Source organism: Condylura cristata, unplaced genomic scaffold (assembly GCF_000260355.1).
Source record: "Condylura cristata isolate star-nosed mole 26May11 unplaced genomic scaffold, ConCri1.0 scaffold00015, whole genome shotgun sequence".
NCBI lineage: Eukaryota > Metazoa > Chordata > Mammalia > Eulipotyphla > Talpidae > Condylura > Condylura cristata.
The window spans coordinates 26,575,173-26,598,110 of record NW_004567116.1 but is presented as its reverse complement, the minus strand read 5'-3'; the positions used below and the strand labels follow the sequence as shown (position 1 = coordinate 26,598,110).

At 37.2% G+C, this 22,938-nt stretch overlaps 1 protein-coding gene across 1 annotated transcript; it reads right to left on the bottom strand.

Moving 5' to 3' along the window:
- Nucleotides 1–3,172: 3,172 nt before the first annotated feature.
- Nucleotides 3,173–22,865, bottom strand: UEVLD (UEV and lactate/malate dehyrogenase domains). The gene is made up of 8 exons (XM_012725694.1): nucleotides 22,750–22,865; nucleotides 19,166–19,250; nucleotides 18,150–18,215; nucleotides 15,073–15,236; nucleotides 13,794–13,929; nucleotides 12,603–12,721; nucleotides 9,300–9,402; nucleotides 3,173–3,288 (listed from the first exon to the last, which is right to left on the bottom strand). The coding sequence occupies exons 1-8, from the start codon at nucleotides 22,789–22,791 to the stop codon at nucleotides 3,257–3,259; spliced, it is 747 nt and encodes a 248-aa protein (XP_012581148.1). The 5' UTR covers nucleotides 22,792–22,865; the 3' UTR covers nucleotides 3,173–3,256.
- Nucleotides 22,866–22,938: the final 73 nt, after the last annotated feature.

Here is a 22,938-nt window from a genome sequence, read left to right as displayed (position 1 = left end):
CCTTTTCAACATGTCACTCTCATGCTCAATGCTTTTAATGATTCCCAGGGCCAGGAATCACTTTCCAATGCTGCATTTATATATTCAAAGATCTCCAAAACGTGATTTCAGCCATGTTTACAGAGCTATGCTCTGCAAGTAGTAGTTGAGATTCTTATCCCATAAAACAAGCCATACTTACCTATGTAGCTTTGTCTGCTTCTGCTATCCCATTCTTGGAATATCTTTCCCACTCTTCACTGCCTATATTCAAAACCTTTTCATTTTTGCAAAGTCCAGTTCAGTGATGGTCTGTATAGATTATTCTCTAGTCTTTTTTTTTTTTTAAAGATTTATTCATTTATTCATACAGAACTGGGGTATAGGCCAGAGATGCAGAGGGTGAGAGGCTTCACCAGGAACAGAGTGGGGAGCAGAACAGGCAGATCGACAAGTACACTGCTGAGGGGAGCAGCGGGCAGGTCAGGAGAGGTCTGCCACACCATGTGGGTCATCTCCTCCGGGGCAGGCGGGGATCGAGCTCATGCGGAATTGGTTTAAGCTTCTTAGTGCAGTGCTTTAACCCGCTGTGCCACCAGGGAGGGCCTATTCTCTAGTCATTTTAACCCATGTTAAAACCTCACTCATAAGTGTCTAAGCATTCGCAAATGTCTATAATACTTATTTTGGCATTTAATTAAATACTACCCTATACTTTTATTGCTAGCTAAAATATCTTGTAAATGCTTTCTAGTTGCCCTAATTAAAAAAAAAATAAAGATTTATTCATGCATACTCAACTGGGGAGCAGAACAGGCAGATCAACAAAGTACACTGCTGAGGGGAGCAGCAGGCAAGACAGCAAAGGTCACCTTTTTGGCCAGGGATCGAACTTGTGCTGAAGCGGCTGTGGTTTGCTTTGTAGAGCTGTGCTTCAACCTGTTGTGCCACTAGGAAGGGCCTGCCCTAAAATAAGTTTTAAGTGTGATGGGCAAGATTGTGCTCTGCGCCTTTTCTATAGCATACTAACACCTTATACAGTGATGAGGAGAGCAGACCCCCCCCCCAAATATTTTTAAATGAGTAAAATGCAAACAGCACTTTTATCACCAGACCCAACCCAACTTCATAACATGAGTTAAATAATATAGGAGTAAAGAAAGAGATCCTAAGACAAATACAGAAAACATTCTTTTGAGATACAAAAAGGGGATTTCCAATTCAGGGAGCTGAGAGCTTTTTGTGGGAGGAAGAGAGCAAGTAGCTGTAAAAAAGGCCCAAAAGGAAAACAAGGGAAAATTCTGTTTAAAAGATGAAAAACAGACAGTTGGTATATATCCAGGGAGAACTAGTCTGAACTTAGGAAAGGTAAAGTGAGGTCGAAGGGTAGAAAGAGTAAAAGAGTCTGTATGTTTTAGGGTTTATTTAAATGTTGCTTTCTAGAAAGTGAAATTGCCAGGACTCTAAAAGTTCAATTAAAAAATTCTAAATCTGGGTCCTCACTGGTGGCGCAACAGGTTAAAGCACAGCACTACAACAGGTTAAAGCACAGCACTATGAAGCTATCTGAATGTACTGCAGCACAAGTTTGATTCCTGGCCAGGGAGGTGACTGACATGGCACAACAAACCTCTCCTGACATACCTGTTATTTCTCTCAGTAGTGTATTTCAGTCAATCTGTCTGTCCCGCTCCCCACTCTGTCTCTGGTGAGTCCTCTCACCCCTGTACCTCTGGCCTGCACATCAGGTTTTGTATATATAAATAAATAAATCCTTTTTAAAAAAATAAAAAATTCTAAATCTAACTTTGGGGTCTTGCCTAATCTCAACCTTACAGAAAAGTAAATATAATGCGAATGATATATCTGTAGAGACCATTCAGTACCTGTCACACAGAAGGTATTCAGATGGGGAAGGAAATTCCACAATTGTGGAGTACCTAGAGATCAGGAATAGCTGACAGTTGAATGCCACTGTCCACTAGTGATTTAAATGATCAATATAACTAATGAAAACATTTTTTACCTCTGTCTTCTCCTTGTTCACCAATAACCCATACTTCTTTTCCTGAAGTTTGTGCCTTCAAAACATTTGTAATAATATATTGTAATCTCTGTGAGTCCAGATTGCATCCAATTCCAATTACTTGATTTACAGGAAGTGAACTCATTTTCCATGTCACAAAGGTCATAATTTCCACTAAATATGAAGAATAAATATTGCATACATGGTGAAAATATAAAGATTTAAAAATATATACTTCTAATCTAGTTCATAAACAAGACACTTATTTTACTAAGTACGTTAAAGCTTCTATATGCTTTGCTTAGTTCCTAGAAGTACCATGAGGCACAATATGCTCTAAATGTACATTAAAAAACTAACTAGGTTTCAGCATTTTGTATAACCTTGTTGCTGAATATAAATTTAGAGTAGGAGACAATCTCCTAGTATAAATAAGCAAGAAGGATGAAAACTGGGTACAGAAAATAATCACTTTTCCATTGATTCAGTTCTCTTTTATATCACTCTTAAGCTGAATTTCTATTTTCAAATAGAATATATACCAATATGTTATGCGGTATAGCATTAGGACAGAAACACAACTTTTTTTCTGACATGTCAGGAATTAAAAAGAACAGATTCCATCAACCATTCATTACAGTAAAATGAGTGAAATGCAAATATTTCCTCATAATGGGAACATTAAAAATACCTGTTCACAATTTGAGTTTTGTACTTCCTAATTCTTCAAAAATACTTTTCTTGTGTAAAACAGTTTCAGAGTAATTTATATAATAAAAAAATTAAAAATATACTCTGACACGCTCACTAACATTTTATGATGTGTCAGAGTTAACAAAAGATCTTTCACTTAAGCTGCATTTTTCTCTGAGGTGTTTAACCATTTCCTCACTGAGGAAGGCACGGTTACCAACCTGAAATGTAATACCTCATACACATAAAACACCGTAAACTGTAATCTTCTAGTTAAGGTCACTCATTTGAAGTGAGTAGTTGACAGGATTCAGAAATACTGTATTGCTTATTCTAGGAGCGATACTCTAGCTGTTCCTTTATAAACTAGTTTTTGACATTTTTCAATAACGGAAATTTTGCCGGTATTACGGACCATTAAATTAATTCAAATTAAACTTCTTACCTGGTTGAGATGCAATAAGCATGACACTGTGTTGACTATAATGTCCCAGAGGAGGAACCAGGGCTCTGAACATATCCACGTTGCTCTGTACCACATCCAGGTAGGACTGAGAATTACCCAAAGAGTTGACCGTGAAGATCACCACCTTAGAATGAGCAGAGGCAGACAAATCTAATGAATAAAAAGAAATAACCTGAGATCAAAACACATGTTTTAATCAAGTTATTATTCATGTTCATAGTAGCTCTAGGGGCCTCCCTGGTGGTGCAAGGGGTTAAGTTTCAGCACTTCTAAGCTATTGTGAGCCACTGCAGCACGAGTTTGATCCCTGGCCAGGGAGGTGCAGCTGACTCACCTGCTGTTCCCCTCAGTATTTCAGTAGATCTGCCTGTTTTGCTCCCCACTCTGTCTCTGATGAATCCTCTTACCCTCTCCCCTCCTGTGTACCTCTGGCCTGTACCCCAGATCTTGTAGGCATAAATAAATAAAATAAATCTTTAAAAAAAAAACAACCAAGTAATTCTACTTTTCTATAAGCAGAGACACATTTGCCCTAGATCAGCCCTACCTTCAGAGGAAGTACAAGCGTACTGAAATTTGCCTCCAGAAAGAGGATTAAGAGTATGAGTGTATCCCAAAGGGAAAAGATAGCAAATGAAGATAAAATACAGGCGACAGAATCTATAAATAAGGACACAGGTTTTTAATGTAACTCACAAATTTCTTTTGAAAAATAAATAACAGGAAAGATTAACCTACTATAGTTAATGATATCTCTGATTTTTAAACTATGAGCATAGGAGTCTAGAGTTCTTTGGAAGTGACTCAGGCCATCTGGGAAGAGTAATAAGAAGTGGAAAGGCAGCTGGTAGACAGGGTTCCAGGCCATAGCCTTGGACATCTCCAGGCAGAGTAACTCATTCTTCTTATTAGTTTATGTATTAAGGATTCTACTCCAAAGATTAAAAGAATGGCTTGAGAAATCTTTAAATGTCCTGGTTTATTTTTCTTATATTGAAGGCTGGTGTCCTAGGTTTTTAGGTTTTTCAGTGGGACCTACATGTAAAGAACTGATAGGATTTCCAAAAGTTGAGCAATCCACTGTGCCTCAAGTACATGTATGCTAACTTTACAAGTACATTGCTCTGCGACACAGTGTGCTTTATAATGAGTATGTGCCAAAACAATGGCCAAACATGATCAGCCTTAGATACAACAGAAATCTATATAGTAACTAGGATTGCATCAGTTCAATTGACCTTCATAAATGAATACTGGCATCCCAGAGAGCTGATGAATTGACTCCAGAGTTTATAGTCTTAATTAAAATTTCTTTTATTAATTATTATTTTTATTTTTTACATCATTCTTCATTTTGTACATTTTTTTCATCTCAAAAAAAAAAAAAAGTTGTAATCCCCATGGGCTTCCCACCACCAATTCACCCATGTGCCATCACCATAGACCCATGCACTCTTCCCACCCTTAATTAAATTTTTAAGGTCATCTTCCTGAATACTTTCAGGAGAAAATACTTGTGCAAATATATCTATGGAGAAAAGCAAGACCCAGTTCCTGCTCCTATTCTGACACAATTGTGGGAATTGACTCCAAAAGTGGAGTCAATGGTTTTTCATGGATCCTCTGAAATAATTCCTGTATGCTAGTGTTCAGAGTAGATACCTCATGATGAGTCAAATCCTCATGCGCAGGAATATAAACACAGCTTGCATTTAACTGAAATCTCCCTTAATTGAATGTACAACACACTATGGAGTTACTATCATCCCCATGTTACAGAAGAATATGAGGTACAAAGGAAAAACTTGCTCTAATTATAGAACTAATGAGTAGCAGAATCAGAATTCAGCACCAGACAGTCTGACTTCAGAGTGTTATAAAACACTATGTTGTTTTTAAAAAAAAAAAAAAAAACACTTAAAGTGAAGAATGAGGTGAAAAATATATAAAATTTTTAAAAATTAAAAAAGAAAAATATAAAAAAAAAAAAAAGAAAAATAAAGCCTGTAAGACATTAAAAAAAAAATTTAGTCCTGTGCCTTCATAAAAATGAGGAAACTGACATCTGGAGACACTAGGTGGCTTGTTCATATTATCAAATATCAGCAAACAGTTCAATTTGTGATCTTAGCATCTGACTCAACTTATCTTGCCAGGATCATCTCTTTCTTCTCTCCTTTTAACTACTTCATCTCTTTACCCACTGAAAGCTCCCAAATCCTGGAAAATTCAGTACATACTGCAACACTGAAGAACTAAAAACCCTCTGTTCTGTCATGTTACAAGTAATTATACTTGTCCTAAGACCACAAGATTAAACAAGGTATTGAGTCCCTGCTTTCTACATAGTAACGTACTACGTAAGAGTCAGAACTGAGGACCTTAGAAAAACACCTCTTGTTTCAAATGCTGACTTTATATCGCATAGGAATGAGTTTCATCCTTTGCCATGGGCCAATCAGAATTTGTACTCACAGGATATGTGCCTCTCACCTCTGTTTCAACTTTATAGGTTGTCCAGAAAAACTACATTCTTCCTGCCAAACCAATGATTCCCAAACAAGCCCTGGACGAGTGGCTGGTCATAATTACACAAGAGAAAGCAATCCAGTATCCGCCATGTCAGAAGACCTTGTGAATAGTTTCATGCTGTAATATACTACTGTTCTCAAATTATGATGCTGATGTTGTGATGAATGAAAACAAATTCATTTAAAAATCATTAGTTAAGTATATTCAAAACCAGGGGAAACCAGACCACTGCATTAAATAATGTCTAGATACAGTGGAGACCTCATGAAGTATTCTAGCTGGTGTATCAGCCCGAATGTACTGAAGGCAGTACAAGTCTTTTTAGTTCTCTGGTGTACTGCCAGCCCATTCTGATAAACAACTATCAGTTATGCTCTCCTCAATTTATTTTTGAAAATAATTAAAAATTTTAGTGATATGCGCCTCCTATTGATGATGTTAATCTTTAATTTAGATATTATGTTAAATGGTAGCTATTAAAAATTTTCATATATTAGGGAAAGGCACCCACCACCCTTCAAGAATGAGATGGGTATTATTTATTTTAAGACTAGAAGGGGATACTTTTTTATTTTGGTGAAGCAGGGATTTTTATGTTAAAGAAACAAAATAAGGTAGGGAATCACTGCTCAGTTCAGGAGAGAGCCTTTTCTGGTCTTTGCCACAGCGAGCTACGTTTTGTAGCTTTATAAAGAACACTGAGGCTCTATTATTTGCTCTAAGTAGCAAGGTTAGGCAATGAACTAAGTATGTTATGCTATATCTCTATCATAGGGAGGGTAATCTGAAAAATAAACTATTTATTGATAAAACTTCACCGAGAAAAAAATCATGCAACACAAATTTCAGACACCAGTACTAAAAGCATGAAAAGTAAAGAATGACCTGGCAAAGGTTACTCTGGAACTTTTCATTAAGAGAGAGTGTCTTGCTGTTTCAACTATGAAAGGTACATTGAAACTAATGAGAGTATTTACCTGGAATAAATGGAAAAGGGGAAAACAGATAATGAAAGGCTTAAGTCAATGATTTTTAAATTTAATACAGTGAATTTCAAACTCTTTTGATTAGGACTAAGATGATGAGAAATACCAAGATACATACACATATTGATATAACTAAAACAAAACAAACTGGAGCAATTACTCTTAACAATGCTTAGTATGATTCCAGATTTCATCCATGCATACATAAGCTTAACTGCTTGTGCATATATGTAGTTGTACCTGCATGGTCAAATACATACACATATATCCACTAAAATGTTTTAATCGCTATTTTAAAAAACTCCCAATTGTAGCCAAGCACCATTCTAGTATGATGAATCAGTTACAGTATAATTGTCAAACCTGTCATCATGGGTCATTACTAAAATATCCAAAATTAGTGTGCTTAGTTTCTAAAAATGATTAACGTACTTCATATCAAAAATATATTTGAGATGTTAATTATATTTACAATTTTTTGTGTGTGTAACAGTAATCACATATTATCAGGATATAAAACCAAAATTAACAGAGTAACATGAAAATGGTGTGGACTTGTTCAACACTGCCTACTTGGTGGAAAGCACCATGCACTACACTGCTACTCCAAGGATTCAATTCTTTCAATTATCTGAGACAATAGTTATTGATGGTTAATGAGACACATAGGAAGAAGTAATTTCCTCAGGTCCTAAATAGTCTCTCAACCTCTAGGGTCTATGAACTAAGAGTCTCCTAAAGTGATCTGGAAGAGTTCAATGTCCCCTAAGAATTTCAACACCTGGAAATGACACGCACAAGAGACTATCCAGCTCCCTGAGGGATCTGCTACATGATGTGTACAAATGGATCATTAGAGCAACAACTGTACTCTATCCAGAGAAGGAAAATGAGCTCAGTGTATCCGCTGGGATCCAAAGACTTGCTAGGACTATTATGTTCAATTTTTAAAATATAGGTATAAGTTCATGACCCACTATGTTCTTAGTATCTTTAGGCTTATGAAACTATGTCTCAATATTTTATATGGATAATACAGGCAAAGACAACAGGGACATGTGTAAGGAAAGGCAAATGCAAGCCAGTATAACATGTACAACTTGACTTTGCCTACAATCTAATAGAATGGTTTTTGAAAATATATTTATTCTAGTTCAATGCTGTTCCAATTCTTTCTTGATCATGCATCCCTGGCAATAAAATAATATTAATCCCACATCCCCAAGTATGGTATTTACCTAGACATAGATGCCTATACTAATATATCATATATACTATTATATACAACTTAAAACAAATGAATGTTATTAACAATATAAAAGCCCTTTTTGTATTTATTAAAACTTATTTCAACAATATATTCATAATAAAAGTGAATTAGATATTTTTAAAATGTTGATTTAGCACACTGCTATATACCAAGAGGTAGGTACCCTACTTTACAGATGATAAAATCAAATTTTAAGAGCTTATATAATCCAACAAATGTAAGAACTGCAATGTAGCACAACTAGACTGCAAACCCTCACCTAACTCTAAAATCAGTGCTCTTCACCAATATGTAAGAAAGGAAGAAATCAGAGAAAAAAAATTTATATGAAGATGTTAGGTACAGATAGAAATCTTTTCACCAAATGGATGTTGCTTGTTTATCTGATTCTTGCTAATATAGTCAGTTATAATCTCTGTATGACTTTAAGTAATTTATTTGAATTTTTAACTGTCCAATATGTAAAATGAAGGGCATGATCTTTAAGGTGCTGTGAGCATTAAAATCCTATGACTCATGCAGAACACAGAGGATTTTTAGAACAATGAAAGAAGACAGGGTTTAGGAAGGTGATAAAAAGGCCCCATATATAGTTTAGGGTTCTGCACATATTATTTGACTTGTGCCCTGTTTGCTGAATTAACTTCCTAGCCAAGGAAGCTCCTGAAGAGTGTAGGACACCATTGCTGCCAGAGACCCATCAGTCCCAGCAATCTGGGTAGTACTTTAAAACCAGCTGCCTGAGGAGAGGGAACTGTGGGGAAACAGCTCCACAAATTCAGAGATGTTAAATACTTGGAGTGAAAGCCTAGTCACTGAATTAACTGCCTTTGTTTTTTATATTGATAAAACAGCCAGCTAGCGATAAGGTGTAAGAATGGTTTCTTTAGGGAGTGATGACTGGCCATTCTCAGATTTGCTGGCAAAGCTGAATAAAGAACATGAGTTAAAAGCTTAAATCTCTATCTTTGCTTATTGGGTTGGCAGGGGCAGGCAACAAGGACCTGATTGTTGTTTTCCTGGTATCAAAACTACTGTGTATAATAGTATAAGAACAGACACATGTCACTGTAGATTTGTCCATGTCTATAGAATGTGCAACACCAAAAGTGAACCCTAATGTACAGTACAGACTTTGGATGATGATAATGTGTCAAGGAAGGTTCCCCAATAATACCTCTCTCCTGAGGAATGTTGACAGTGGGGAGGTTAAAGACATGTAGGGGTGGGGTGCTTAATATTGCTATGAACTAAAACTTCTCAAAAATCTTACTAGTTAAAAATAATTCTAGACTCAAATGTAAGACAGCAAACAAGGCAAACATCTTTGAGGCAGAATAACCAGACCTTTGCTGATCTCCACATTAGGCAGGTTGAAGATGTCAAGGTCCATTGTCCCTCCTTTAGTCCCGTCTGAGAGGTCTAAGAGGACTAGTCTGTCTGCAATACCCTATAAGAACAATTAAGGAAAAAAAAAAAAAGGACAGCATTATATTGGACATGCAAGTTACTCAATTTAAATTCATTCAGAAGTGAGGATCAAGCCAGAATTCACAGGCCTCATGTGCTACCTTATAAAGGAAAAGCAACACAATAACAATAAAAGGAAAGAGCAAGCAGTTATGATGAACCTGAATAATGTGATCCTTTAGGTCTGACTGCAAATTGAGATCTGGCAGGGTTAACACAGAAGTCACAGACTGCAGGTTTCCATTGATAATGCGTAATAAAAATAATTTGGTACAATCACTATGCTTGCTATTGTTCTTGAGTTTATGTATTCATTCTGGTGTCATCATTTCCATTATAAAAGAATTGAGTTACTTTTTTTAGTGTAGTTTAGCACATAATTTCTACACTAAAGCTAATTTTCTCTTATGAAAAAACAAAGAAACAACAGCCATAAATCTAAAATTTTTTCTACAGATAATTCATGAAAAATATTCTATACATGTAGAATACTACATCCTGGGTACCTAGATGCATAGAAACTGTAAAGGCATTGTAATGTCAGCACTGAAACTACCAAGAGTCACCTTACTTTTTTAGAAGGTCTTATTTTTCAAAGAAGGAACCTATAAATCATTCCTACCTTAGAGTTTGGAGGCCAAAGTACCCATGGATCTACTAGCCTATCAGGCGGGAATCATTGAAGACAACAACAACCCAGTCATATAAACTATTAGCTCTATAATGCTGGGTAAATCACTGAACTTGGTCTTACCTCAAGTAGCTGTGTCGAGTAATTATGGTGATACAGTGCTGACTGGCATTATTGCTAATCAAGTTTAAGAGAAATGCAAAGAAAACTTCAAGTCGTCACTTTCATGTTTCAAATAGGCAAGGATCCAAAAGTTTAACAGTAGTGTGGGAAAACAGCTATTCTCATATACTTTGGGTATGAAAATGAACTGGTACAAGTGATATGTGAAATACCTAGACAATTTATATCAAAATTTTGCAACGCAGTAACTCCTTCAATCCATCAATCCTATTTATAGATGCTATCCTACAAGTTTATTGATGTGTAAAATGACATAATATTTATAAACACATTCAAAAGACTAGCAACAACCTAAATGCCCATCAATAATAATAATAATTATGAGAGTGTAACATACATGGTGGCTTATAGTTTCTCAAACTTTAATGGATACGGAACTAGGGCACAGGGCAGAGGTACAGGCGCGGTGAGAGGATTCACCAGAGACAGAGTGGGGAGCAGAACAGGCAGACTGATGAAGTAGAGGGCGAGACAGGAAAGGTTTGCCACACCATATGGGTCACCTCCTGGGCTGGGGATTGGGATCGAACTCACACTGAAGCAGCTGTAGCCAGCTTGCAATGCTATGCTTTAATCACCAGGGAGGGTCCACCAGAGATTTTTTAAGATGAAGATTTTATATTAGTAAGTCTAGGTGAGCTTCTAAGAAAAGCTCAAGTGATTCAAGTGCCGCTGCTCTGAAGTCACACTTTGAATAGTAAGAAACTAGGATTCAGCTCTGAAAATAGATTGTCAAGCCTCAAATCCTGGTTCCTGAATAGTGTGACATGGGCGAGTTGGTCATCTCTGCCTTGGTTTCATTTATAGAATGGAATTAATCATAGCAATAAATCACAATGTTGTAAAAATGAGTCAGTGTTTAGATAAGTGCCCAGGACTAGTAAGTAAGCACTCAGTGAGGTTACAACTGTTAACACTGTTATTGCCATTGTTTTGATTATTTGAATATTACTTCATTGTTTGAATATTGCTGCATCATTTGAATACTTGTAACAACATATTAGTGTTTAAAAGGAAAACATTTTCCATCCAGAGAGTTTATAAATACTGATGAGACTCTTCTAACAGCCAAAGAAACATAACTTAAAATATCTGCCTACATTTACCCAAAAAAAGTTTTTTTCTTTAAAAATTCAATAATTTTAGGAATATAAAAGAGTAGGCTGAGGCTTCCCTGGTGACCCACATCTGCCTGTTCTGTTCCCCACTCTGTCTCTGGTGAATCCTCTCACCAACCCCGCCCTGCATCTCTTTCCTGTACCCCAGTTCTTGTACTCATAAATAAATAAATCTTTAAAAAAAAGATCAGGCTAATGTGAACATTATTATTAATAACATACACTAGTTCTGCCTTTCTGAAGAGCTGTGTACTAATATACAATAAGTGCTATAAAAACCACTCATGCCCTGACATTCTTTTTTGAGATTATGTGCTTCTAAAAAAAATTCAGACAAGAAAATAATCAACTTGTAAAGCAATGTTTATAGAAGCATTCTATTTAGTAACAAAAGAACTGAAAACAATTCAAATTCAAATTAAAAGGAAACAGTATATTTATTCAGCTACCTGGACGGTAGAGGAAATCAAACTCTATGTCCAAAGTTATCACATATTATTCTGAGCAGCCAACTTTTAAAATTTTCTAGTTTCTTGGGTACAATCCAAAATAGGAGTCTTAAATGGAAAGAGAAATTTTTAGGTGGCAAAACAGTCAAGTTTTTGTAGAAAAACCAAAATGCTAGCTATCAAACAAACATACAGAGTAAGTTTTTGTATTCTGGTTTACATGCCTCAAATAACAGAGACATACCATATTACTAGGCCTTGGAAGGGCTTTTGAACCTCTCTGGAAGGGAATTTAAGCCTGACTGAAAATAATTTGTATAGGGAAAGTCTGGGGGAAAAGGATTGACGAGGAAATAGTCAAATTTCGAGCTAATGTAAACTATCAAATCAGGAACGACAATCCTAAAAGAAACAGAAGTATCATACCAGAAAAGGCAATCAATTTTAGAAAATACTTATTTTAGAAAGAGCTAAAATTAAGTATTTTATTAAATAAGAGTTTAATTAAAATGACATAACACAGAAGATAGAAAAGGTTTTGTGACTAAGTCAGATGAATGTCAAATTGAGGTTCCTTAAGATTAGGATGGTGATGGTTTCCCCACTGTGCAAACCACTTTTTCAAAGCCTAATTAAAAGCAACATCATGATGAATGCTTTTAGTTTTTTGTCAACTTACTAAATATATTTTAAAGCAAAATGAGGTTTTCCAGCAATGACAAAAATGAAGCTACTACTTTTGTATGCTTACAGGTATAAGATTTTGATAGATAGATTTATAAAACCTATGCTTACATACCTTTGCTGAAATTGCTAATGTGCAGGCAATTCCCAGTTCCCCACCTCCAACCACAGTAATTTTATTGACCATTTTATTCTCATGATTTGCCCAGTTCTTCGGATTTATGTCTGAGACACCTACAAAGAAAGTTGAATTAACGTGAGAATTTTAAAATATCAAGAATCATTTTTAACATCTTTAATAAAAAAATCAACAAGCTTCAATAAGTTCGACAGAAAACATGGTGCCAGTCCATGATAGGGACTCAAAAAATATTTATTGAACAAATGAAAGTGACAGTAATCTCATTAAACAGTCTACTACATAGAGGCTATTCTTTAAAAAGCATCTTTCTAAGTATTTAAAAATATTACACACAAAGCTAAAAAACAGGAGTTCCATAATTATGAAACTGCTCTGGTATGCAGTGCAAAAAAAAAAAATGCTTTACTAAATTTTGCAAGCATGGGTATTTTGTTTTAGAATGATAAGTATTTCAGGCCTTCCTGGTGGCACAAGGGGTTAAGTGTCAGCACCATGAAGATGTCAAAAACCAGTGCAGGATGAGTTGGCTAGGGAGGTGACCCACATGGCGCAGCAGACCTCTCCTGTCTTACGTACTGCTCCTCTCAGTAGTGTATTTCAATCAGTCATCCTGTTTTGCTCCCCACTCTGCCTCTGGTGAATCTTCTCACTTATCCCCCATCCCTGCACCTCTGCCTACACCCCAGCTCTTGTATGTATAAATACATCTTTCAAGAAAAAAAAAAATCATATGTATTTTTTGAATGAAGCAAAAAAACACATAAACATATAACAAAAGTTTGGGATCCTAACTATATTACCAAGTTGTGAACAAAAGATAAATTAGCTTATCAGTCAGTGTTAGAGTAGTATTTTACATCCTGAGAAATAATATTAACTGCAACTACATGGTAACAACTATGATAAATGTATAGGAATTTTTTTTAAAGATTTATTTATTTATGCATATAAGAACGGGGGTCCAGGCTAGAGATGCGAGGGGTGAGAGGATCCAACTTGTGCTGCAGTGGCTAAGGACAGCTTCATAGTGCTGCGCTTTAACCTCTTGTACCAGAAAGGAGGCCCCTGTATAGGAATTTTTTACTCAACATAGATGCATACACATGCAAGAACTTATAGAAATCAAATAGCAGAGATAGGCTCCTGATGACTGGAAATACAAACCTTCAGTGACTTTTGTGATGTAGGCGAGCAAGTCTACCTGCCGTGCCTCATCAGAAGATGACAGAGAAAACAGGGGAAGTTCCTCTTGAAATTTGGCAATCATTTCTTTAATTAATCCAACAATGACAGATTTAGGCTGTAAAATAAATACAAAAATGTTGCTAAAAAATACAAATAAGGGGCCCTCCTTGGTAGTGCAGCGGGTTAAAGCACAGCACTAAGAAGCTAATGCCACTTCAGCATGAGTTCAATCCCTACCCCAGAGGTGACCCACATGGTGTGGCGACTTCTCCTGACCTGCCCGCTGCTCCCCTCGGCAATGTACTTCATCAGTTGGCCTATTCTGCTCCTCACTCTGTCTCTGGTGAATCCTCTCACTGCCCCTGCACCTCTGGCCTTTACCCCAGTTCTGTATGTATAAACAGGTTAGTTAAAATTCACCCATGTTGATATATATAACTCATTTTTTGTTATTCAAATCCTCAGGTTTTGTATTCTACAATTTACATTTACCATTTTATTGAGCATTTCTCCATAGTAAACATTATTAAAGTGTCCATACTTTTTTTTTTTTTAAAGATTCATTTATTTCCTCATACAGAACTGGGTTCAGGCCAGAGATGTGGAGGGTGAGAGGATTCACCAGAGACAGAGCGGGGAGCAGAACAGGCAGATCTATGAAGTACTGCTGAGGGGAGCAGCGGGTGAGGAGATGTCTGCCACACCATGTGGTCACCTCCAGGACAGGCGGGAATTGAACTCATGCGGAAGTGGCTTTAGTGTCTCAGTGCTGTGCTTTAACCCGCTGTGCCACCAGGGAGGGCCCTCCATACTTTTTTAACATGGGTGAACTTTAAAGACTTAAATCTTAGTTAAAGCATGTAACACAGATTATATACAGTATGAACCGAAGTCCAGGAAGGTTAAAAACAGTCAAAAGTATATATACCTACATATACGATATAAGAAGTTTTAGTAGGGAGAGGCTAGGAAATAAAGCCCAGTACCTAGTTAGTATCTTTTCATGTGCTTTATAAAGCAGTAAATTGAAAAGACCTGGCAGACTTTCAGACCTGGAGAGCAGCTTCATCATGAAGGCTGCCCCCATCAGGATTCTGCAACTTGTGTGACCTCAGAGAGCTCTTTTCAAATCATTTTAAAAGGCCATATGAAAAATATCACTGAAAGAAAATTCATTAAAATTCATTATTTGTACTATGGGATCGAAGATCAATATTCAGAAAAATAATTTTTTAAAGAAAATCCAAACTGATCTTACATGGCTCCAGTTTTGAAGATAGGGCAAGTATATTCTGCCTTGAGAATCCACGTGTTTTCCAACCAAGATGCCCATATTAGCAGTTGGCTTTAAGAAGCAAATGGGGGGAGCAAAAGGGTGAGAATCCAAAATCCATAAACGAATTGGTATGTTATATGTATTACCTATTTGGGACAAAATAAACACATCTTCAAACAATAAGGAAATACACATTTTAATGTTAGAGGTCAGTGACAACTTAAGACACATGTAGTCCAGTCAAGCCTATACACAAACATTTTTATATAAATCAGTTTATTTCCCCTACTTCATCCATATTCACACTAGAAATAGGTTCTCACTTAACACACCAGTTTAACACTACAGGAGAGTTAACTAATAGCTAGCTCATTCAATTTAATTCATAAGTATTTACAGAAGCTACTGCATGAGGAGTTTGGGATACAACATTTTCTCTATGTAATCTGTGTTCCACCCAAGCAGAATTACTGCATTTTTCTTGAAAGGTAGTGGATACTTCTACTTGCATACTTATTCTGTACTGAAGTTATTTGCTTATAGGTCTTGTTACAGGGCAGGGAGAGCAGCACTCCAAAACCCCTAACCCTGCCCTCTCTAAATTGGTTCTGCCATCCACTGCATCAAGATAAAACATGTAAGACCTTTAATGGGAAGGAACTTTAATATAATTAGTATACAACAAAGAAAAGACAAAAAATATAGTTTTCAAATCAAACACCCAATGTTATCCATCCCCTCATGGGTAAAAGACCAGCCAAATAGGATTGGCCCAAAGCAAGGTCCAAAAGCCTGCCACAAATCTAAAGCACCATCAGTGGGGACCCACAGAAAATGGCTATTGGTCTATAGATAACTCCACGATTACAAAGTCATGTGATAACAGCACTACAAAGTGATTGATATCACAAGGTATAGAGACATACAATTCTATTTCTCTAGAAGTTATTCTGTCTAGTGTAACTCTGGTCTAGTATAACACTAGACCAGTGTTCTTCAAATGTTGCTAACCACAAATGGATCATGGAATTGATTTAGTAGACTGAAAATATTTATACATGAAATTTAACTGAAAATACCCTATATGACAGTAGTATGGTATTCAGTTACCTACATATACATATATATGCTAGCTAGCTATATAAAAGTATTTTTGACTGTGGATCACTATAAAAACAATGCCAGTGTTCTAGGCCATGTAAATTTTTGCTGTTGTTTCCCAAGATTGGAGCAGTAGCCCAAATCCCAGGAGGTTTTTTTTTCCGTGTTAAAACACTACATATTAAAGTAAAGAAATATAACTAAAGGTATCCTTCTGGTTGATCAGGGATCTCCTGCCTCCGTGCATGTCCCTTCCAAACAGTATTCAGACACTTTTAATAGTCCACGGCTGGCAGGCAGCTGGTGAGCTAGGCCTCCATTCTAACTGTATTATTTCATAAGTAGTGTTCTCCAATCTCTTCATCCCTCCTTCTTTCTCATTCTTTTCTGTCAGTAAATGCCTTGCTCCCTACTCTATACATTTAGCTTTCAGTAATTTATTTCCAAGGAGTCAAAATTTTTGTTAGAGTCCTTTGTTAGTTAACCTTTGTTAGACTTAATTTTGGCATAACCATAGAAGTTAGATGTAAATGAAATTTAGATGGGTATCATGATACACACCTCTCTAAATAACGGTGGATGAAGAAAAAATATCATCACAACCTTGACACAATCTTGGAGGGATAGTAAATAATCCAGAAAATTTCTGCAAATAGGGAAATAGCAACAGAAAATTCACCTGGGGAACAGGACATGGTGAGAGGTTAGAGACAACTTAACCTCATCCCTTCTCAAATGTTCAGATTTTTTTTTTTTTTTAAAGATTTATTTATTTATTCATACAGAACTGGGGTATAGGCCAGAGGCTCAGGGACGGTGAGAGGCTTCACCAGAGACAGAGTGGGGAGCAGAACAGGCAGACTGACGAAGTACACTGCTGAGGGGAGCAGCGGGCGGGTCAGGAGAGGTCTGGCTCGCCATGTGGTCTCCTCCGGGGCAGGCGGGAATCGAACTCATGCAGAAGTGGCTTCAGATTCTCAGTGCTGCGCTTCAACCCACTGCGCCACCAGGGAGGGCCTCAAATGTTCAGATTTTTTTAGCATGAGTGTTGTATTATACCAACAAATTAACAGAAAGTAATATAGGCCTACAACAAGCAACAGACAACATTCATGACTGAGCACTCACTGGTCAGGCACTATGCCTCGAGCTTTACTTTTAGTAATTCATTTAATCCCTGTAATTCTATAAATAAGGTTCTATAATTGGGCCATTTAGAGATGAGGAAGATAATACATGCTAATCTCTGATGAGCAAAAATAACCAGTGTGCATCACACTGAGTTGAGACAATTTGCATTAAAAGAAAAGTGTGCTGCAAAACAAAAGATAATGCAGGTACCATCACTACCGTGGAGGGCCCACATAAGATCCAACAGTAAAGGGGGTCAAAGAAGGGCCGCTTACTAGTGATGCTGAGGTCACACTTGTGCCCTCTTGTCATTTCCCGCAAACTGAGCCAGAAACTGCACTAAGCAATGACTCATAAACACCTCTGTTACTATGCGAAGACCCTTGAAATCATTGGGATGGGTAAGAATTATGAAATCAGCCAAGTGATCTATTGTTAGATGAATAAGAATTCTTTTTGCCTCTTTTTCTAGAGGTTAACAAACACAAATGTATTGGAGGAGAAGGTGGGAGCCTGCAGTTTGTTAAGGAAAGCGGAGGTAACTTTCTACAAGAGAGGGCCTACGTCTGCCTTGCTTTCCTCTTTACTCCAGCACCTAGCAGAGAAGTGGGCACATAACTGACAATAAATATATGTGCAGATGAACTGAATTTGTTGACATTAATTTATCTTTTCCTTACCTGGAAGAGTATTTTCCTACATCCAATCAGGTTCTGATTGGGTCACATGTATATGAAACATTGAGAATGTTATAGCATTTAAAAGATGTAAGTTCTTATTAAATAATTCTTTTAGAAAATTCTCATTTTCTCAATATCCACACTTACCCTGATACATCACAGGAATAGTACCGGTGAAATTCAGTAGATCTTTCTGGGAACTATCTTTAAAAACTGAAAGAAAAAAGCCCCAAGTTAAGTAGGAAGAACTTTACTAGAGTGCATGCAGGCAGATGACTAGATATAGAAACACATGTAACCTCTAAGTACCATTATTTCTACTTAGATACAAGTAAGGTAAGGATCCTGAGATGAGGGAATCTAACCACACTGATCCTTAAAAGCAAGGGGTCTTTTCTAGTTGGGGAAGATTTGACTACAGAGGGGTGGCCTGAGAGACGCAATATTGCTGAGTTTGGATGGAGTGAAGAGATGACCCATAGAAGAGCATGGGTGATCTTTAAAAATTAAAAAAGGCAAGGAAATAGATTCTCCCCCAGGGCCTCCAGAAAGAATTAAATGTCTGGTGACTTCCCAGAGTTTTTTGTTTGTTTGTTTGTTTTTTAAAGATTTATTTATTTGTGCATACAGAACTGGGGTACAGGCCAGAGGCTCAGGGGTGGCGAGAGGCTTCACCAGAGACGGAGTAGGGATCAGAACAGGCAGATCGACGAAGTACACTGCTGAGGGGAGAGACAGGCGGGTCAGGAGAGGTCTGACGCCATGTGGTCACCTCTGGGGCAGGCGAGAATCAAACTCATGCAGAAGTGGCTTTAGCTTCTTGTGCTGTGCTTTAACCCGCTGCACCACGAGGGAGGGCCAACACCACCTTGATTTTAACCCAAACCTCTAATCTGCAAGACTGTATTGGACTTCCAGCCTATAGAAGTGTAAGGTGGTAAGTTGTCTGGCTTTAAGCCACTAAGTCTATGCTAATTTGTTATGACAGCAACAGAAAATCAATACAATATAAACTGTATTAATTTACATTTCCTCAGAAACCACAGATCATAAGGTGTAACTCAAAATAAGGATAAAAGAGAAATAAATTATAATTTTGTAGTTTTTGAGGAACAAATAACAGTTTAAAGAACATAGCAAAAACTAGAAGATATAGTTCTTACCATAGGTATCCATGGAATATCTGAAGTGTGGGAAAAACATATTTACATTCTTTAGTTCTTCCACAGTTAGATCCCTGAACTTGTACTGAAAAGAGAAAAATGAGCATATCATAATAATAAAGATATAAACCACAAAACAATTACAACTAAGAATTGATCAGGATTAAGTGTGTCCCAGATTCAGTGTCCCTGCTTCAGAGTAACCTAAAGTGAATGAAATCATCCGAACTCTAAACACTACACAAATATACAGAAGGCTATATCACCTGTAATAAATATATTGACTATAACAGAAACTTTGTTTTCTACTTAATATTTTAAGATATTTTCTAGGTCTTTAACATTCTGTACCACTTAATGACTATATATGGATAGGTAAAAGTTTTATGTAATTGTAAAATTGCTGTCAGAGTTTATCAAAATAAACAAAAACACTCATTAGAGTTTGAAAATCCAAATGTTACCACTAGTCAAATATTTGCCTTTTTGATGTTTTTTTTTTAAAAAAAGATGTATTTATCTGTCCTGAAAAAAATTACTATCACTATATATAAAACAATAGTTTTAGTGTACTATTAAGTCATATTGAATAGATTCCTTGTTTTTGTATCACCCAAAATAAATTTGCATGACACTCTCTAAGACAATGTCAACTGCACAAAAGGTGCAGACTTCACCTTAGAAGAAAAACTGACTCACAAGATTCTAAAACTAGAGCAATTATATTGTTATAAAAATCAGCAAGACTTAAGAACTTGGAAGTTATTAAAATTTTAACTATCTGCTACAGAATGTTTACTCAGTAGATTAAACTTAGGAACAAAAATACTCTTGTATGACATTGCTCAAATGTAGAACACAATGAAGAATATTTTGAGCAACACTTCATAAAAACTTTTTAAAAAGGATTCTATACATCAAGTTCAATCTTATCATTTTATGTTGTTGAAGGTAATTTCGGTTGTTGAAGGTAACATAGTAAGGGGAGTTTGAAATAAGAATTAGAGTACCTGAGAAATTTTCTAAGTTGTACAACACATACATCTTGAGGAATAAACATGAATCAAACCACCCACTTAAGAACTAGAACAGTATGGCCAATAATACTTCCTACCTTGATAGGAAACTTATATGCACACTATCCAATAAAGCAGTCATAAGTCACATGTGGCTACTGACATTTGAAATATGGCTAGTGTGACTGAGAAACTTTAATTTTAATTCTGGTGAATTTAATAGCCACCTGTGGCTAATGGCTACAAACCTAATCCCATCTAATGCCTCTCTCCTACTTCACATTCTTCTCTGAAATGTATATTCATTCATTTGCTTATAGCCATCATAATTTTATCATGTTTGTCCTTAAATAACATATTATGAAAATAGTTTCATTTTGTTCCTTGGCTTTTTCAGACATAATTTTGTATGTAACCTGTTTTTTTTTCTCCACAAAATATAATGTTTCTAAGATTCCTCTGCATCATTACATGTTATAGTTCACTCATTTTTACTTCTGCATAGTAGTGTTTTCCACTATGTGAATATACAACAAATTCTTTCTCTGTAAATGCATATTTAGGTTGTTTCTATTTTTTAGTTATGAATAATTCAACAGTATCTCCCACTGGATGTATTCTGAATTTTCTATTGTATCTATCTAAACATAAACATAAAACATAGTCAAATTAATAAAGCCAATTGTTTCCCTGAATAGTTAATTTACTAATTAACCACCAACAGAGTTTGAAATTTCATTCAGTTTCCAAATTATGTGATGTTAACTTACACCAATCAGGTGAGAGCAAATGGTGTTTTACTGTGGTCTTCATTTGCTTTTCCATGGTTATTCATGTCTGTCCAATTTAATTTTAATATTTACTTTTAGACATACTTTATGTATTCTGGTACTAATAATTTGTTGGTAGTATTACAGATTTTTTGTTTGTATTTTGCTTCTTCACTCTCATTATGAATCTTTTGATACTGAAGCACTTAACTTGAATGTAGTCAAATTTATCAATCAATATTGTCTTGTTCAAAATATGTTTCCATACTGAGTCCATTTTATTGCTGACATTTATGTTTCAAAGTTTCTCTCTTACATTTAAATCTTTTAAAAAAAAGATTTATTTATGCATACAAGAACTGGGTGGAAGGGGATGAGAGGATTCACCAGAGAGAGTGGGGAACTGAACAGGCAGATGCACTGAAAGATACAGCTTAAGGGAGCATCAGACAAGACAGGAGAGGTCTGCTGCACCAGGTGGGTCAGCTCCCTGGCCAGCTGGGGATGGACTCCTGCTGCAGTGACTGGCAATAGCTTGGTGGCCTTGTCTCTTTAATCCCTGCACCACAAGGGAGGTCCATTTACATTTAAATCTATAATAGAAGGAGTAAAAGTAAGGATCTCATTTCATTTTTCCTAAATTGAATCATCTGTCCCTACATCCTTTGTGTAGTTAATCCGCAATCCCTCTTGTTTTATATTGTGATTGCAAACACGGGTGAATATGATTCTATGCCCTGAGTCTGCTCCATTTGCTATCTGTCAATTTTACACCAATGATTTACTAAATCTTAATTAGCATCTGGTATACAGCAAGTTCCCATACCTACTCTTCCTCTATGTAAGAAACCAAGATTATTTTTGGCCTTCTTCCCTCCCAAATGTATTTTAGAATCAGTCTGAAAATTTCCCAAAATAACCTGTTGGAATTTTCATTGGAAGCATTGACTTATAAATTTGGAGGGAGCCCACACTGACTTCAGTCACGAATCTTCAAAATACCGTACAGGTTTAACACATTGTTCCAACAAAAGACACAGTCACATCCAGTTGAAATGGAGCAAATAAATGGTTTCTTCGTGGGGGAACTTTTAAGAATCATTGAAAATCATTTAGCTAGGAAACTGGTGGCAAAGGGGGCGGCCTCCAACTAACGTGGAGAATCCGAGAGCCTGGAAACTGGAGTCAGGCAAGCCCCAGACTTCTGAGTCAGCCCTCCCACCCAACTTTTCAACATTAAGAGGCTCTCCTCTGAGCCTTCAAGTTCTGTCTTCATTCCTAAATCTACTTTGGTCTCCGATCCACTGCACATTTACTTAGCACCTCCACTGTGGTCAGGCCCAGTGCCAGATGAAGCACCTTGTCGGCCACCAGCCATCGGAGGTTTCACAGCAGGAGAAAGTCCTGTAAATAATTATTCTACAATGGGATAACCGGCATTTCTGAAAGCAGAGAAAGCAGCGATTCCATCTTCTAGCCGGCGGCCTGTGATTGAGTCTTACCGCGGATGAGCACTGCAGCCAAGGAAGAGGGAAAGCTGGGAGATGCTGGGGATCAGAGAACCCGGTGGCGTGAGGTCCCACGCCGGGTAGAAGTTGGGGTCCTAGGGAGTTACCGACGGAGCTGGGCCCGGGACTCAGGAGCGGGAGCGCCGCTTCCAAGCACCCCCTCTGCCCCCCTAAGGCCATTCCAGGTAGTGGGCTCCACGCCCGCCCAGCCCGACCCGAGCCCTGGATGAGCCGGGGAACTATCCCGGAGACCCCCTGACCCCAGACCCGGCCCAGTGGGCGGCCCACACCTTGCCAAGCTGCCGCCTCAGACCTTCGCAGTCGAACTCCATATCTAGCCAGGTGCCCAAACCCGGTCCCCCTGCACCTTCTTCCGCGTTGAAGCTTGGACGGGGGCCGCCGAGGTCCAAAGTTCCCGGCCCAGGGCCCCGCCCCTTCCCGGACTGGAAGGTCAACTCGCCTTCACTGCAGCATCTCCG

Excerpts from the sequence above, each read along its gene's own strand:
- UEVLD (XM_012725694.1), bottom strand. The coding sequence starts at position 22,791 with ATGGAGTTCGACTGCGAAGGTCTGAGGCGGCAGCTTGGCAAG. Across the intron at positions 19,251-22,749 it reads TGAGGCGGCAGCTTGGCAAG|TACAAGTTCAGGGATCTAAC; the intron begins GTGTGGGCCGCC and ends TTCTCTTTTCAG. Across the intron at positions 18,216-19,165 it reads ATATTCCATGGATACCTATG|TTTTTAAAGATAGTTCCCAG; the intron begins GTAAGAACTATA and ends TTTTTCTTTCAG.